This window comes from Alligator mississippiensis, chromosome 8 (assembly GCF_030867095.1).
Source record: "Alligator mississippiensis isolate rAllMis1 chromosome 8, rAllMis1, whole genome shotgun sequence".
Taxonomy (NCBI): domain Eukaryota; kingdom Metazoa; phylum Chordata; order Crocodylia; family Alligatoridae; genus Alligator; species Alligator mississippiensis.
Window position 1 is genome coordinate 40,154,949 of NC_081831.1, and position 19,366 is coordinate 40,174,314.

General features: G+C 45.2%; 1 protein-coding gene across 1 annotated transcript in view; it reads right to left on the minus strand.

Moving 5' to 3' along the window:
• The window catches only part of AIFM1 (apoptosis inducing factor mitochondria associated 1), a 38,635-nt gene that overhangs the window by 14,374 nt on the left and 4,895 nt on the right, over positions 1-19,366 (minus strand). The window contains exons 2-9 of the mRNA XM_006259844.4: positions 11,919-12,046; positions 11,010-11,103; positions 9,564-9,593; positions 7,495-7,610; positions 7,233-7,363; positions 5,271-5,361; positions 3,953-4,037; positions 1,994-2,070 (exon numbers count right to left, since the gene is read on the minus strand). Of these exons, the coding sequence (XP_006259906.2) occupies positions 1,994-2,070; positions 3,953-4,037; positions 5,271-5,361; positions 7,233-7,363; positions 7,495-7,610; positions 9,564-9,593; positions 11,010-11,103; positions 11,919-12,046 (752 nt within the window). The remainder of the gene's footprint in view (positions 1-1,993; positions 2,071-3,952; positions 4,038-5,270; positions 5,362-7,232; positions 7,364-7,494; positions 7,611-9,563; positions 9,594-11,009; positions 11,104-11,918; positions 12,047-19,366) is intronic.

Genomic DNA, 19,366 nt, shown 5'->3' on the forward strand with positions numbered 1-19,366 from the left:
TGCTACTGAATGCCCTGGCTATGAACTGTCTCCAATGTCTCAGTTCTGGAGGTTGGATGAAATTGCTTGGTAAGCTGAATCCAGCCCACAGGCAGTAGGCCGCTGATCCCTTCCCTCATGCGATCAAGATTTAGGTCATCCATCTCTCCTTACCACAAATGAGCGTATCATCTCTGTCAGGCCTCCAGGAGGAGTCAAACACTGAATGCTACAAAGCAGGAGACCAGGACACAACACTGTTTCTTACTACTAGATCAGTTACTGAACTAGAACAGAAGCCCAACTTCCTACATTTATCTAAAACTAGTTTTTCCAAAAATCAATATAAACTCTGGAGGAAAAGAAAATGCAAAGCACCTAAACAAGGAAGAATGGGAGACCATCATGTTCACCCTTTCACTCACAGCCAACCCAGCAAAAAGAACAAGGAAAGGAGTGGCCATGAAAACATGGTGATTAGTTGTATATTGTTAATTTTCCACCAAACTAGAACACAAATAATGTTCCAGCTTTGGAGGATAGGTACAATGTTGCTACATAGGATCAGGCCAACTGTCTAACATCTTGTCTTGAATACTGACCAGTACCAGCTGTTGGAAAGGGAAGTTCTTTTTTATCCCAGTTAGTTAGAGTATGTCTACATTAAAGGTATTTTGTTCCCATTTTTCACTAACAGTGCCACCACATGGTTAAGTTACATTGTAGGCAAAAAATCAGGCACTTTTACCCACCCTTTTATTACACCTGGAGGTTTTAGTTCATGTGTCTATCATATCGTTTTTCTTAATGCCTTCTATATTATACTAGACAGTCCAAATCTAACTCTGCTTGCAGAAGTCTCTCCATGGCTGTGATCATCTCCACTGCCTTTCTCTCGACCTTTTCCTTCTCTGCCACGTCCAACAAGCTGGGGTGGGACAGTATTCACTGTATGGGGAATAGGGGTGTCTGTCAGTTTAGAGAATTACATCACAACAGTTCTAGTTTTTATGGGGTGTCAAACTACAGTCAATGTCTGCTCTGTAAAACTGAAGCATTAACGATTCTTGTAAACTGCTGCTAATGGTTGGGAAAGAACTAAACTTGGGAGGAGAAATGGACTCCGCAAGCAGTCAATCATGCCTTCATCCCCCTGCTTTAACTCTCCATTATCTCTGCACTTCACGTTTAGTTACTATTGAAAGAAATTTCTGAGAGTCTGCAGCTATTGACAACAAGTAATTTATCCTAAAAATCAAACACACAGAAACAAAAACTTCCTAGGTTCCTCAGTGTAAGTTATCTACAACAGAAATGACAAATACTTGAGAAGCAGGAAAAATTATCCTACAGGAGCTCTGGGCTGCCATAACCAGACTGTTTCCAGGGCTGAGCTCATTTGTGTACTCTATGCTGCACTGCAGTTTGCAGCATCAATACAGCCCGTCTTATGGTCTGTAAACTGAAACCAATGCAATTCATCACCCACTTCAAAACGTGCTGTAAAGCTTACTTTCTTAGCACTTGCAAAGTGCTTGGGATATGCAGGAAGCCCTTAAAAAAAAAAAAAAAGGGGAAGGTGTAGTTACTTTCTATTAAAACTCCACATCCTGAGGCGGCTTTTGTTTACAGAAAGATCCTGCAGTGCTTTCTAATGCCTTAGGGGTTTGGGTTGTAGCCGTGTTGGTCTAAGGACATAGGCAGACAAGGTTCCTTGGGTGAATTTGATATCTTTTATTAGACCAACCCAAATGGTTGGAGAACAGTTATTAAGCAAGCTTTCGGGTTCAAATGCCTCAAATGTCTCTTCTAATAGGTTGTTGGCTTGCCCAAGGAAAGGAATGGGGAAAGCAAGGCTGGCATGAGTAACTGCTGTGTTATTGGAGGAGGTCAGTTCCTGCCAGACAAGAGCTGTTAGGAATCTCAGACACTGAAATGGCACACTCAAGGTAACAAACACCAAGGTGACAAACTTCTATGAGAACACATAAGGGAAAATGACCTTTTAGATTACCTTCCGGAATAGCGTCACCCTTTTCTGCACATCTTTTCCTGCCCTCTCGATTGCAAGAAGATTCCTTGGGGAACCACCTGAGAACAGAAAAGTCAGAGGCTGGTAACATAACCCATAAGCCAGAGTACTAGTTCTTTGGCCAACTCAGCACCTGTTCAGAATTCAGACCTGGGCTCCCTCCACTACAGAACTCCACCTCTTCTACTCCAGAGTTGCACATCACCAGCAGGTACCTCAACTGGGAAGGTGAACAGCTACTCAGATACAGTCAGTTATAAGTATCTAGGGTAGGGATGGGGAATGTCTGGCCTGTGGGCCAGATGCGGTTGGCTGGGGACTTCATTTCCCAGCCGCCACTGCCCACATGGCTTGTGCTGGTCTCCATGGAGACCCCAGCCTCAGCCACATAGGCAGCATGTGGGGCAGAACAGTGCAGGGGGCTGCTCTGGAGCTGCTGGGATCTTGCAGCAGGGACAGCTTACTCTGGAGCCAGGGCAGAGCCGCAATCCGTAGCCTGCACGCTCCAGGACAGGGCATGCACGCAGGGGATCCTGGCTCTGCCCCGGCTCCTTGTAGCAGTGACAGGCCCAGAGGTTCCCCATCCCTGATCTAGAGTCTGCTCAGATCAAATCAATATTGTCAAATGGGGAAAGGACAATTGCAGACATACTATAGAACAAATAAGAACATAACTGCAGTGTCAAACGTCTGGCTCAGAGGACAAATCCAATAAGGTTTGTGTCTTTGAGAAACCTGCAGGATGTTAACAATGTAAAAATCCTAAACTTTAAGACAGTGGTGGCCAATATTTTTGCCACAAGTTAGCCCTACACCCTCTACATGTGCTACTTTGATCCCCTTCCCTTGCCTGATCTGCTGCTGTACTTCCTGCCCCTTCCCCAATCTGCCACATGCCCCACACAGACTGTCTGTCTGTGCCACTTGTGGCACCCATGTAAGTAGACTGGTCACCTCTGCTTTAAGAGTTCCTGAATGTCTGTCACTCGTGTCTGTGAAGAAACTTTTCTAATGTAACCCAAGCGTAACTGATAGAGGGATGCCTGTCCAAGTCTTCAGAGCAAGAAGCAGTGACTGGCAGGCAAACTCCTCTGACATTAATCTTTTTGGGCTGCTAACTGTCCAACTCAGCACCAATTTCCACTGCCAGTCACACTACCAGTTAAAATGTGAATGGAAGTTGAAGTCAGTAGTTGTTTCACAAAGGAAACTGATGGGAGAGGAAAAAAAAGGGAAGAGAATGAAAGAAGAAAGAAATGCAGCTAATTTCCCTTCATGGGTAACAAATAAGGTAACAAGATATTCAATAAACAACAAACAAGTTAAAAATACCTAAAAATACCAAAATTATCCATGTTCTTTGTGCAAACATCTCAGTGACAGCAGTTGGTGTCCAGCTATGGACTGCAGGCATCATGGTTTAGCATTACACCTTGAACTACTGAACAGAGTTAAAAATGGAAATCAGCCAATCCAGCTACAAATGTGGTAGCAGACTAAGAACCACAAGCTACAGCAGCACTCTGACCCAGAGAGGAGCTCAATTGCTTTTCTTGCCCCTAAAACAGGCAGGACCTGGAGAGCTACAGCCAGGCTGACAGGGTTCAATTTAGACTTAAAATGAGAACATTTTGCCAGTTCATCTCCCTAGGGATTTTTCTACTTAGTTTGCTAAGCATGTCTCCCATCTCTGCTACTCCATGGCAGAGCCAGGGATGAACAACATCCCAGAGATTTTCATGTAACAGACCCAGACAGAACTCCCATCCAGCACCCTTTTGCCTATGAAAACATCCTTCTCAAGGCTGCAGTCAAGTCCCCTTCAGCAGAAGAGCTCTGGTGTTGCTCTTCCAGAGAATGAAGAACCTACTTGTCAGGTGTGATGCAGTGCTGGAGCTCAAGAATCAATGCAGCACAGAGAGAGACACTAGGAAAACATACCTGTGGCAATTAAACATTTATCATAGGATATCTGGGTGCCATCATCAAGTTTCACTGTGTTGCCTCTGACATCCATGTGAACCACCTGCAAGACGCAATGAACATGAACACTGAATTTTGCTTATTATTTAGGCAGCCTCATTAGTTAGCATAGACTTTCCAAGTAGAGAAGCCATCTTAAAGGATACCTTCAAGGAAGGACTAAGTCTTGCTGTAGAATCTCCTCTTTGGAAGAAAAAGAAGGGGCTCAGAATTAACAAAAGGCCTTAACTTGGTAGCTGGTGTAGAACCAAACTGATCCTTTCCAGTCTTTAAACCTCAGAGAATGCAGGTCAGGAACCTGTTTTAAATCTACAGCAGGGAAACTGCAGGCCAGGTTCAGCCCCATGGGGTAGGAGGGAAAAGGTCCTATATCCTAGGAAGAAGCCAGGCTCGTTATTTACAGGAGCTGCAAGATGTGTAAAAGGAAAACAACAGGGGGAAGCTAGGACAGCAGTACTCCCATGTCAAGCCTGGACAAAGAAAAATATTCCCACCACTTGATCAGGGAAAGCCATAGGTGGCAGCCTTAATAAAGAACTTCAGGAAGAGCAATTTCCCTCCATTTACTTCCACATTTTGTCAAAAAATTACAACTGTTATTTCAAGCACATTAAGAAAACCTATTAAATTTCTGGTGAGGTCTAATTTCACCTTGAATTGATGCACTTGGATAAACCAACCAGGCAAGTAAGCAAGCTGGTGCATCTCAGATGAACAGGGAAACTTGAAAGCAAGGTGTAGAACAATGTCCCTAAAACTTGCAAGAGAAGCATATCACAAGCCTTGCTGCAAACTCTTCTATACTTCCCTGCTGCCAGCTATGTGCTTGCTAAAAATCACAATCCTATGCGTTGAATATACTGCTGCATATATATTGAATTCCCTCCCTGAATATACTTCTCAGCTTCCATCTTGCCATATCATTCACATTCCTCCTCCATCTCTAGCCCCTCCATAGTCTTGCCCCATACCCACAACTCCATTTTCACTCCTCCCTATGTTCCTGTACTTCTTACCTACTCCTTTGGACTTCTTTCCCCACTTTTAACCTTCATTCACATTGTCCCTATGGTTTCAGGCAGCTTCTCCTTTTTTGACCATGAAGGGCTCTATCAAACTCTCTTCTCCAATTCCTTCTGCTTTCTCTTCCAACCATCCTAACACAGTTACTGCTTTTACCTAATCTGGTCTCAGGCTGTAGGCTCTGCTGATTTTACTGTGTAAAAAACTGCAAACATTTATGATGCTTTAATAATGATTAATACTGTATACCAACCTTCTTGCCAGTGAGGATGGCTACTCCACCATTCTCTATATAAGGCAAATCACGAGCAGGGACGTAGAAAGAAGGAGGCTGGAAATATATACTGTAAAGAAAGAAATGCTTCACTGTATAAAGTATTTCCATTTTCCAAGCATTATCAATTACTGAATGACTTGGATGGCACCCAGCCACTAAAATTCATAACAGTAGTTTACAAAAGAAAAAAAGACAGCCTCTGACAAGCTGATAACATTTTCACTGCAATTCCAGGAAAGTCTTGTGGTTTTTTTTTTTCTTACCAATCATTAGTAAACTAGTGTCCATATCCTGTTCAAACCAAGATTTCTACTAAAGCAATGTGTTGCGGTAGCAGGCACCATATAGGTTAAGTCAAAATTCTCTAGGGTTTCATAGTTGGTAGGGTCAGAAGGGACCTGAGCAGATCATCAAGTCCGACCCCCTGCCCTGGGCAGGAATGAGTGCTGGGATCAAATGACCCCAGCTAGGTGTCTATCTAGCCTCCTTTTGAAGACCCCCAGGGTAGGAGTGAGCACCACTTCCCTTAGAAGTTGGTTCCAGATCCTAGCCGCCCTGACTGTGAAGTAGTGCCTCCTGATATCTAGCCTGATATACTCTGTCAACTTACGGCTGTTATTCCTTGTTACTCAGGGGAACAGGGACTCTCCCATTGCCTGCTCGTCCCCCTTGGCCAGTTTATAGACAGCCACCAGATCCCCTCTCAACCTTCTCTTGTGGAGGCTGAACAGGTTTAGGTCCCGTAGCCTCCCCACATAGGGCCTGCCTTGTTGCCCCCTGATCACGTGAGTGGCTCTCCTCTGGACCCTCTCCATGTTGTCCACATCCCGCCTGAAGTGCGGTGCTCAGAACTGGAGGCAGTACTCCAAATGCGGCCTAATCAATATCATATAGAGGGGAAGGATCACTTCCTTGGAACTGCTCGTGATGCATCTGTGGATGCATGACAAGGTACGGTTAGCCTTCCTGACCGTGTCCTCACATTGGCAGCCCACGTCCATCTTGGAATCAATAATGACTCCAAGATCCTTTTCTGCCTCTGTGCTGACGAGAAGGGAGTTCCCCAGCCTGTAGGTATGCTGCTGGTTCTTCCTCCCCAGGTGCAGTACTTTGCACTTGTCAGTATTGAAACCCATCCTGTTTTCACCCGCTCACCCCTGTAACCTGTCCAGATCTAATTGCAGCCTGTCCCTCTCCTCTAATGTGCCCACCTCTCCCCACATCTTAGTGTCAACTGCAAATTTGAACAGGGTGCTTTTCACCCCCTTGTCCAAGTCACTGATGAAGAGGTTGAACAGTGCGGGCCCAAGGACCGAGCCCTGGGAAACCCCACTGCCCACATCCCTTTAGGCCGAAAATGACGTGTCCACCATCACTCTCTGGGTGTGGCCGTCCAACCAATTAGCGACCCATCTGGCTGTTCAGCTATGAATCATGGGTTTACATCATGATCTGTATCACAAGCTCTTTTCTGGAGATTACATGGGATTTGGACTAACGGTTGTATATTTTCACTAAAGACACAGTAAGACAGTGCGCAAGTAGCCTCATGCAAGAGGCTACTTCACTATACTAAATCACCAGCTTTGCAATCTCTGTTTTTCAAGCCAGTATTTCAGGGCAGGCATCTAGCTGCTCACATAGTGTAAGAGTGTCTTCTACAGCTGTTACCTTCACTGCAAAGCTATTTCCCAGAATGCAACAGTCCACCTCCATTTAAGCAGTCTAATTTCAATGCCAGTGGATGTACGTAATTTCCATGGGTTGTCCTTCCATGATGAAGGCAACAGCCTAATCTGCTGTGCTGCATACCCAATAAGTGCAGTAGTCCACAGACACCTAGGCATGTTGTCAGTGATTCCCAAGAAAGCTGCTTGATCATCGTGGGTGATGTTAAGTAATTAACTCGATTCCTATTTGCACACAGATAATACATACCTTCTCTCTTTGCCATTCCACTGCTTGAATTGAAGAGTTTCTGTGACATTTGGATCTTCTGAAAACCATAATTCTTTGGAAAGAGGGGGACGCATATAGGGTAGCTCAGGATCTTCAGACACAATCAGCACCTTTAGGATGGGAAACCATTAACAAGCTCAAGTGCATGAATGCGTGCCTAGCATCAGAATAAAAGCATGCTGACTTTGAAGCATGTCTGTCTCAGACATGTACTGTTTTTGCAGACATGCACATCCCTTACCCTTGCCCCAGGATCACGAGCCCGAATGGATCGAGCAGCAGCAAAAGCAGCAGTGCCTCCACCAATTAGCAAAAAAGGAGTATGAGACGGAACCTCAGGATGAGTACTTTCTGGAGCTGCAAGCAATAGAACAGATAACCTATTGTGAATATCCAACACAAGTTCCCCAGAAACAACACTGCCTGCCCCTGAACAGCAGAGAGAACCAATGTACACTTGAAGCAATCATGAGTTACTTCTGCCTTTCAGACGCAGATGACTCCCTCTGGCAGGCTACCTTCCCTTAGGGTCTGCAATACTCAACCAGGGTGCTGAGGCAGCTTGGGGTGCCCAGAGACCTTTGAAGGTTAACTGCCAAGTACATGGATATAAGCATATAGGCACAGGCTCAGGCTCGTCCCTGCCTAGCAGTGTCCCCCCCTGCCCCGGGAGGTAAGCACTATAATAAAGAAATTAGTTTTTTAAATGGGGGCAGTTCCATTCACAAAAGTTATGGAGGGGTGCCTTGAGTCTGAAAAAGCTGAAAACCACTGCCTTTTTATTCACTAGAAGACTAATCTTTCCCATAACTATGGGGAACCTACAACAACAATGGGTGTGGATGCACAGTGCATCAGAGAAGTAACTACAGGAAAATTAAGTTTCACTTCTCCAGACCTAGGTCTCTCTACATGGATCAGGTCTCAGCTGCTGAGTTAATGACCAAATCAAGATTGTTACCGTTTCCACTCTAGGTAGGCTACAGAGCCAACTCGAGGTGATCCTTCCCTTCTATGCGGCACTGGTCAGGCCACAGTTGGAGTACTGCGTCCAGTTCTGGGCACCACACTTCAAAAGGGATGTGGCTAGCACTGAGAAGGTCCAGAGGAGGACCACTCGAATTGTCAGGGGGCAGCAGGCCAGGCCCTACGAAGATAGACTAATGGGCCTGAATCTATTCAGCCTCCACAAGAGAAGACAGAGGGGATCTGGTGGTCATCTATAAACTCACCGGGGGGACCAGCGGAAAATAGGTGAGGCTCTGTGTTCCCCAGGGCACCACCTGGGATAACAAGGAATAATGGCCACAAACTGATTGAGAGCAGGTGCAGGCTTGATATCAGGAAGCATTACTTTACAGTTAGGGCTGCCAGGCTCTGGAATGGGCTCCCAAGGGAGGTGGTGCTCTCCCCTACCTTGGGAGTCTTCAAGAGGAGGTTGGATAGATATATGGCTGGGGTATTATGATCCCAGCACTCGTTCCTGCCCAGGGCAAGGGGTTGAACTTGATGATCAGTTCAGGTCCCTTCCAACCCTAGAAACTATGAAACTAAGGCAGCACAGAACTCCTGACAAAAAGAGCCCAGTAAGTAAGATTCCATTGCCAACCTTGTGTTCATTCATATTTGTGCTCAACTGGCACCCCCCCCCCCAATGTTTAAAAGGAAGAATGTGTTTAAATAATTCATACAGCTGGGTGCAATACCTGCAACCATCCATAAAATTTATTTCTGGCATTCAACAGGCAACTACGAAAGCTACACGCAGGTCTGAGAATCTGCACATAATACAAGATGGTAATTTATTCCCACCAAAGAAAGCACTAGTTTCAATACCCAGTCTTTTAGTTCCACAGACAAAAGTAGATGTTAAACGATGAGCAGGTGAAGTACTGCAATATCTTTATAAGTCACACAGCTAACAGATTTCGCAAACATGAGAAAGAAGAGTTTTCCTGATCACCAAATGGCCCTGGTAAACTTCTACTACTACAAACGGAGACAGCAGAAATTTTTGGAAAACACAAAATTGCAAGCATCTCTTTCAGTTAAAACCCTATCTATATCTTAATACTATCACCAAAGTCACAATTAAGGCCGGAATTAAATCTTAATCCAGCCATTTAGTGAACAGCATACAAGGAATATAAAATAAAAGATTCAACAGGGAAAAATCTTTTCCTCGTAGTCCTAGGTGACCAGCTTAAAAGTCACCACACCATTCTTCTCTCACACACACACACTAACTAACTATAGTAAATTAAAATTACCAGGGCAAGCACTTCTACTCACTCATGGGGTCTCACTCACCTGCTGGACTCTGGGAGGCAGCACCCCCTTCTGAAAGAGAGAACATACTATTTTACTTGAGCAAGGCGCAATATAACAAGACTACATTTAGGATCCTAGTTCAGTGTTAACCTCTGACAATGTTAGAATCAGCAGTCTGCCTTCATTGAAGGGGACAGAGACTCTGATGATTCATTAGGCTGCTGCTTCAACATTTAACTTATAGCTTAAGTTATAGCACCCCACTCCCTGCGCTCTGGGATTAGGTATGCTTTCTTAGCAAGTATGTTACTGGTCTCAATAGTAAGGTAACTGGGTGAAATCCTTTTGTGCATTACACAGGAAATGTGATTAGATTCGATAATTGTCACTTATCACAAAAAAAAAAAATTAATTCTCCTCTAGAATAGGTGTTTTAATATTTTCCTTCTGGTAGCTTTTGGGCCCAGTAGAAATCCATGGACCACATTCTGAAAAGTGATACTCTAATGATGATGCAGGGGTACCCTCTTGTCTAGAATCTAAGCTGCAATTTCAGCAGCAGTTTGAGACTCACTTCCCAGCATAAAAGTTAAATGAGGAAATGCAAGCGAGTTAAAAGTGGCTCTTACACCAAAAGGCGCTGCTGAAAAAAACCCACACTTGACCCTGCAGGTGATGGAACGAAAGTCTACAAATCCGAGAACTCTGAATTATGATTAATGGATTTAATGAAGAGTCCAGCAAAGGGTGACAAAAATGGTGATGGGGCTGGGAGACATGACTTATGAGGAAAGACTGGGGGAACTGGGCTTATTTAGTCTAGAGAAGAGGAGACTTAATAGCAGTCTTCAACTACCTGAAGGGGGGTTTGAAGGAGGATGGAGCTAGGCTATTCTCAGTGGTAGCAGATGACAGAACAAAAAGCAATGGTCTCAAGTTGCAGCAAGGGAATTTAAGGTTAGATATCAGGAAAAATTTTCTCACTAGGAGGGTAGTAAAACACTGGAAAAGGTTACCCAGAGAGGTGGTGGGAACTCCATCCTTGGGGGTTTTCAAAACCTGGCTAGACAAAGTCTTGGCTGGGATGATCTAGTTGGGGCTGGTCCTGCTTTGAGCAAGGGGTTGGACTAGATGACCTCTTGAGGTCCCTTCCAACCCTAACTTCCTAGGATTCTATGATTTTTTTTCAACAGATCTATCAAACAAACACCCGTGAAGATGAATTATGCAACTTTCTTGCTCCTTCCTCTTACTCTTTTACAAATAGACATTTAGACAGCTAGTACCACCTTGCATTCTTGAATGAACAAGGTTCAATGCATCAAACGGCTCGCATCAATAGGTTTATTATTAATTTATGATTTTGAGTGTTTTGGCCAGTCTAGTTTTTTTAGGTGTCTCAAGTAGACAGTTTAAAGAAAACCCTTCCTCTGAATAGTCTTAAAACGTGAGTGCAGTTGAGAGGTACAGTAGTTTGCTACCCACCAGAACGGAGCTTTTCTTCTTGTTCAGAATGCATAGCTATTTTTGCAATCCGGTCATTGTACCGCTCCTTGCTTTCTTTCAGTGTCTTGTACACCTGGAGAGAGACAGAGATGCCACACTTGATCTGAGCCTTCAAGAGGCCAAGAAGCGATATGTCACAGCATCAATACAGTATTCTTCTTCAACTCCTGACATGCTGCTCACTCAAAAGAAGAAAAAAAAAGACCCTATTTTCCTTCAAATGAAACAAAAATGTAGTCTGCTGTTAAAAGAGGATGTGCATACATGCATGGAGATAAAGCTACAGAAGGGATATACTCTCAGATCTGACCCCTCCACCACTCTATTCATGCAGTGAAGCATCTCAGCTATGTGACTGTTTTCTATGATTAGCTTTTCTGCAGCTGTGAATTGGGCTGGATAGCTGTTTGAAGATGGTCTTGTTGTCACAAGGGCACCATGGATAACACAAACAGCTTCTAGGCTCTTTACACAGTATGCCATGACAAGATAAATGGTTGGGACTGCAAGCAAATTATTCTGAAGGAGGGGTGAGAAGCAACTAGATGGAATGTATGTAATGCTGCAGCAAGGGTCAAAAGAATAAAAGAAAAAATAGCTAAGAATTCCAAAACAACCGGGGGGGGGGAGGGAAGGGGGCACACAACACAATACAGATGGGAAGGGGAGGGGATGGGGACAACTAGAAATGGTTCTAAAGCCAAAGGCAAACTTGCCAGTCTCACTTATTTCTATTATGGAGAAGATCCTAGAATGCAGACTTGGGCAAAGTTGCAGGGAAGGAGTTTTATGATTTTCACATGTAAACAGGCGTAAAAGTTTTAATCATGCCATGATATCTTCCCCCACCCTGTACCATATCAAAATAATTTAGCTGCAACATCTTACATAAGCTCCTGTCCCAGTGACTGCTCCTCCTACAATTAAGTAGTACACTAGGCTGGTGCCAGCTTTCCTGGAAACACCTGGAGACGTTAGTGATCTAGAAGGTGGTCTTAGATGAGGACACCGCAAAACTGTAGGTGAAGACAGGCAATGAAAAAAAAGAGGGGAAGAGTACTGAGTATTAATGAGTCTACTTAATGACATAATGCTTGGGGAAAGCAGGGTATGTTTTCAGTTACCTCGTTTCCCCCCCACCCCCCAAAAAAAACCAAACAACCAACCAAACCACAAACAAACCAAACAAGACAAAACATTGTTACAGGAAGACAAACATGTTTTAACCATTTCAGGACTTGCAGGTTATGGAGGCCTCTTCTCATTCTGATAAAAATATTTTTTCAAAAAAGATTTTACAGCTAACCAAAAGGCTCAGCTCTGATGTGATGTCTGCTTTCCTGTGTGTGACTGGTTAAGGAGTCAGGTCTGTATAATCCTCTCACAGATTCACAGACATTTAGGACTGGAAGGGACCTCATGAGATCATCAGATCCAGGCCCCCTGCTCTGGGCAGGAAAGACTGCTGGGGTCAAATAACCCTAGCAAGGTGTGCATCCAGTGCATCCAGACACCCTCAAGGCAAACATTATGTAGCGTGGCATTGACACCACAAATTGGGAAAAACTAGCCCCAGACAGGGCTATATGGAGACACCTTGCAAGAGAAGGCACATCTTACTTGGAGGAAAATCATCTTGCCGCAGAGGCAGAAAAGTGACAAACAGAAGGAAAGGAAACAAGACCAAGAAATCAGTGGTCCAACCCTTCCTTTAACCACCACCTGTAGTGTTTGCCAGAGTCAAACTGGGAAAAGAAAGAAATCAGAATTCAGTTCACATGCAATGCTGCTCTCTCTCGAGTGGAATTCTGCTTACTAATTTTTCCAGCAGGAAAGGAGAGTTGGCAGACAAGCACCTTACCCCCTCATGTTGCACAGCACATCAAATGCAGCTTGGCCAATTGTTCACTTAAGTCTTGCTGGTTATGGGGCTTTTGCTCCAATAATTTCAGCAAGGAATTCCTTGCTAATTATCTACATGTGCAGTGGACTACACCATTTATAGGTGGTGGTGGGGGAAGAGGTGAAGTGGGCCCAGGCCCAACGGGAGGGGGGGCCTCCTCCCTCCCTTGGGCACACTCCTCCCCCATGTTGGCCCCGAGCCCACTCCTCCCGTCCGCATCTGCCCCCCCCCACCGAGTTGGCCAGGGCTTGCTCCTCCCCTCTCCACCGCTGTGGCAAGGAGGGGGAGAATGGGCCTGGACCCCAAACAGCAGGAGGGAAGGGAGGAGCAGGCCCGGATGGGGGTGTGGCAGAGGGATCCACCCCCACCCACTTCCCCTCCCATCTTAAAGTAAATTCAATTAGTGAATTTGTAATTATTGTCTGAATAAACTATACTTTTAAATTTAATAAATATATCAAACACGATAATTTTATGAGGAAACCAAGTTATACATAATACATTTTATGTTCTTAAAGTAGCAAAGTGAATTTAGATCTATTAAGGGTGCTAAGAAAATTATTGCATATATTTCAATTTTCTCCCAAATTCCCATTTTTTTCTGAAAAAAACCTTGTGTTTTTTCTGGTTAATTAGTTTCTTGATATATTCCAAACTTAGCAGTAATTCATTGAAATTGGAACTTTCTGATAACTGATAATGAGCAGTTTGATTAGCAGGATTTTCCTGCCAATTACTGCTTGGGACTCTCTCTCTATTTACACAACTACAAGAATGTTTTGAAGATGCTGAGCTAAAGGGTATAAGAAAAGGAATGAAACAACAGTGCATGCTTCAAAAATGAAAGCTCCTTCTGACAAGAACTGCTGCTGCGCCCAGCTAGCTGTCTTCTAGGTGAGAAGATCCATATCTGGAGAAGATGCCAAGAAAACAGACCACCTCGCCTCTCTTTTGCCTGCTTGGGGAGAAATTATCACCTTATAGGTAAATACTGGACTTTACTTTGGTTTGGGCTCATTTAACTTTGAATACTTACAGTAAATAAAGTCTTTTTGTCCTTTATTGAATTAGATGTTGTGTCAATCCTTTAATACCCCATTTTCAGAATCCCATTTTATTACTTAACTGTTGTCCATGACATTAGTTTTTAACAAGTGGACTGTGTAAGGCAAGATCAATAGGCAGATATAGAAAGAGAGGCTGGCAGACTCTCTAGAACAGGTGTGCCAAACTCATTCAGCTCCAGGAACCAACTGACATCCCTAAGTTGGTCTGAAGGCTAGGCTAAGACTGACCCACTGCAGAATGCTCATGGCGACTGGTCCAGCTAACATGCTGCTTGTGCCAGCCCCCAGGGGCATGTGCTGCCTATGGCATGCAGGCAGGACCTGGTGCTGCAGACAGTACAGGATCAATCCAGGTAAGAGCAACATGCAAGGCTGGCTGGCAGGGCACCATATGCAGAGCAACAAGTGCTACACACCACATGCAGCACACACCAGCTGCATGACTCTCTGTGCACGTGACACATTGGCTGGACCTGGTGCTCCATGCAGAACAGGAAGTCCAGGGCGCAAACTACAGTGTACACAGGGCTAGTCCAGCAACCCGTCATAAATCTCCACGGGTCATACGTTTGACACCCCTTCCCTAGAAAATTCCTAGTGCCAGGCAGCAGCATGCTGACATACTACACTGCTCTGCACTTGCTACCACCTGGATAAGGAGCAGAACAGCCCTAGTGCAACACTATAAGACAGCTAAATAACTCTGGCAAGGTGCAGACAGTTTCATGAAACCTTGTGTAAAGCAAACTTTTCCAGCGCAAGGGAAACTGATTGCCAATAAATGTTCTGATGTGCCTTACACAGTCATTCCTAGATGCTGCATATTATGCTGGGCTCACTCAAATGGAATACCAATTTCATAAACAATACTGATCAGAGCAGAGAGGGATTATTACTGTGACTAAGAGGCTGCAGGCCCTCATTTTGGTGGTCTAAAGAGAGAAATTCCCATGCAAGATATCAGCAGGAACTTCCTTTGAATGGAAGGTCAGTCTTCAAGCACAATCACTGTCTCCCTGACAGAAGAATTCTTCTAAGTAACGATGTTTGACTACTGGTGTGTGACAGTGACAGGGTCAGAAGGGGGAAAGACCAACTTTATGTAGGAAATCAAATCTCAGCTTCAGAGAGAAAGAGTTGGACTCCACTGACTGTACTGGACAAAACTTGTGGTACAAGACCCCGTACCTGCAGGTTCTCCTTCCTTTTTTCTACAATAGGATGTTTCAAAACAATTTGGGGCCTATATGCTGATGTAGGTGTTCCAGCAAAAAGAAAAGTCATTTTGCTTACCCAACATGGTTTGAGTTACACCAGCACTAGCACTGTTTTGATCCAAAACACATTTCCACTTGCTAGTTACTATGGCTCTCCACTGGTGTTTAAACTAGCACACCCTACTGGTGAAGGCAAGGTCTCCAGCTAAGAAGAGACATGCATGTCCACTTGAACTTGTGCTTTGCATTATTTTACTTTACTGTATGTGTATTTTAGCCTTCAGTTGAAGTGATTGGACTTTCTTTGCAGAACATACTGTTTCCACTAAATGTAAGGAACTGTTTGCTCTATACATCTGAATATTCAGATGGCGGGTAGGTCCAACTGACTTCAAACTGAAGGACTGATGCCTATACTAGTAGGTTCAAGTTAAAGTCAAAATTTGCTGAAGGGACACTGATTTTACATGTCCACTTTGGGGAAGACTCCACACTCAAGTTTAATTTACAGTTCTGCCTGGGATAGCATATTTAAGAAATGGACAGGCATTTATTTCTACTGCTGCACTGGGGGTCTTTAAGAGGAGGTTAGACAAACACCTCGCTGGGGTCATTTGACCCCAGTACTTTTTCCTGCCATGGTAGGGGGTCAGACTTGATGATCTGCTCAGGTCCCTTCCGACCCTACCAACTATGAAACTATATTTCTGGGAAATGTGCAGCAGTACAAATCTTCCCTAGAGAAGAAGCATACAGACATTCCAGTCTGCAGATGCCTCTTCTCTCTTACTCCCCCATGCCTTCTCCGGAATGAGGCCACCAGTCTGGGGAAGGAATGAGCAGCAGCTGCTGCTTCACTCCAAGTCCCCAGGAAGAACGGAGCAATGAAGAAAGGTTCCCTATGACTTCCCCAGACTACTGTCACCCCAAGTCTAGCAACGATTCGGGGGGGGCACAATGTCAGTTAATGTTCTCCTATAATTGAGAAAGTAGTTTCTTGCAGAAGAAACATGCCCCAAGTAGGGGTGCACTGATACAGACTTTTGCAGCCAATACCAATAGTCAATTTTTAAGGAGGCATATTGACTGATACCTCCGATACTAGCCCAGCAGCATGGACCGCTGCCTCCAGCTGCTAAGTCTGGTGTGGGAGGAGAGGGGAGGGAAGGTGTATGGGCAGGGCAGATCAAGGCCCCCGTGGGGAGGAAGGAGAGGGGCTGGAGCTAGGGCAAGCGCTGCCCAGCTGGGGCGGGGCAGGAGTGGGACAGAGCCATGGCTGGTGGGGGGGGAAGCGGGGCTGCGTTTGGAAGGACTACAGGTGGGGGCTGCAGCCACAAAGTCAACATAGCCCCCCTCCCAGCACTACAGCTGCCTAGTCCAGAGCAGCCCCGTCCTGCCAGGAGGAGCTTGGCACAGCCCCAGCTTGCCCCATGCAGATCCAGGGGTACATGCCCCCCAGATAAGTGGCAGTAGCAGCGGGACGAGCAGGTGAGCGCCGAACAAGGCTCTTGGCCGAGCTGTGTGAGCTGCCCCCACCGCCTTGCCTGGATGAGCTGCAGCTTTGTCCTGCACCTGTTTCGCCCTGGCTGGGCAGCGCTTACCCAATGACCAGCTTCAACCCCCGTCCTCCCTCCCCATGGGTGCCTTGATCTGCCTCTCACATCCCTTCCCCCCCCACCCACACTTACCAGCTGGAAGCAGCTCTCCATGCTGTCTGTGCTGCGCTCCTTGCTGTCTGTGCTGAGCTGTGGCTTTGCACATACACGGGCCATTTATCAGCCAAATTATTGGCCTGTTATGGCTGATTTCCGATATATTAAATTTTCTTTATATCAGTGTCAATCCAATATCGAACCAATGTATCAGTGCACCTCTAATACTAATACCTGTAGGCTGGCAATCTCTAGCAGGAGTGTTTCAATCCAGGAAGAGAACACACCAAGTGCAGCTGCTTCCTCAGCCTGACAAAGGGTTTTTAAACCTGAAAGCTTGCTAAGAAATTTTTTTCCAACTATTTAGGTTGGTTTAATAAAAGATATCAGTTTCACCCAAAGAACCTTGTCTGTCTATGTCTTTAGACCAACATGACTACAACCTAAAACCCCTGTAGCAGGAGTGTGGCATTTCTTCCACTAGAAATATAATGCTTGTCCAAGACCTTACTCCTGCTCTCAGAATTTTTTCTTGCATGTTTTGGTGCTCCTGCTGCCCCTCCCAATAACTGCACAATTTTAACTCAGCAATTCTCAGCCCAAACACAAATATAATGGGTTCACAACTAAGACCCCTAAAAATCAATGGCTCTCTTCAGAAAATACGGGCCTAAGCAACTGAAGAGGACTAACTGTACACCACACATGAATGCAGACATTCCTGAGGAAAGGACATTAAAATGACAAGAGTGTTTGGGGAGGGTGAGTTCAGGTTTTGTGAAATAAACACATAACTATTATGTCACACAACTAAATTTTCAGTATTAGATACAAAAACCTGCATTCACTGCCCCACCATGCAATTAAGGTCACAAAACATCAGGAAATCCAAAGTCTACTGCCACGTTACACATCCTGTACACTTTTGAAATCTGCACCTCAACCAATGAATCTTTCACAACAGAGGAAAAAAATACATATCTATATGCACAACACAGCTGAGTTAAACATTTTAACATATAATGGAACGCAGCAATTATGTAGTGTCAATAGTTCAGTTACATATTTTGATCCTTTCAAATTTACAGAGCTTGTTATATCTTTCAGCTAGAGAGTCTAGGTTGCCAAAGTTTGCTATCTGTGCAGACGACGTAAGTAGTGCCTGTGAGCTGCTTGAACTCACCTGTACATTCCTTTGAATAGTTGTGAATGTAGGTACAATGCATTTCTCCTAATGTCTCCTTTTGGAAACTGAATTTTCTTTAGTCAATACTGAACAGGAAATAATTTTCAAGCTATCAGTTTTATTCCAGCAAAGCCAACTTGGTGCATGTAGCATAAGAAAGATGAAAGAAAGCAAGAAACCTGTAGAATTTCTTAACACAAGACAAAATTATTTTTGAGATCAACTAAACCTTTTGCTCAACTTTTAGGGAGAAATTAATAATGTACAAATTCAGAACAGAAGTAGAATTTTCAAAAAATCTGGGAGCATGAAAGAAGGGATGATACTAAAAACTAGCAAATTGCCGGTCAAGAATGACAGGGCCTCCCCGCCGCTGCCGCCCCCCCGGGTCCAGGTCTGGCCCATCCTCACCCTGCCACTCTGGATTGGCCCTGCTCCCCGCTCCCCCCCACCACTCCGGGTCTAGTCCTGCTCCACCCCCTGCCAGGGGTGGATTAAGGTGTACTGGCGCCCTGGGCAAACACAAAACTGGAGGTCTCTTGGCCTCACGGGAGCTGGGCTACAGAGAGGTGGAGGAAGGGTCCCTTCCCCTCCTGGTGCTGGCAGGGGAGGCTGGGTGGACCCTGCTGGGCTAGGGGTGAGTGGGTACATGCCTGCCTCCTCTCCTTGCTACCTACCCCCCTCCTCTGCTATGGCCAAACATACACACACACAGGCACACACACAGATGGGCACGCACACACTCTCACTCACTCTCCATGCGGACACAGACACAAACATATTCTCCCTGCCACGAACACAGATGCATGCACTCACACACGCATGCGCACAGACATGCAGACAGGCGTGCACTCTACTCACTCACTCTTTGCACACTGACACACAAATACTCTCCCTCCTGCCATGAACACAGACACATGCATGCACACATGCAAATGGGTATGCGCTCCACTCACTCAGTCTTTGCACAAGGAGACACAAACACTCTCCCTGCCATGAACACAGACACATGCACGCACACACGCAGATGCACGCATACAGACACACACACGAACACAGACACGCACTCTACTCTCATTCTCTGCACATGGGCACAGAGACAAACACACTCTCCCTCATGCCATGAACACAAACACACGCACACAGACACATGCATGCATGCACGCACACACACACATGCTATACTCACTCTCTGCACATGGGCACGGAGATAAACACAATCTCCCTCCTGCCATGAACACAGACACATGCACGCACACACACGCATGCAGACACAGACAGACGTGCACTCTACTCACTCTGCATATGAAC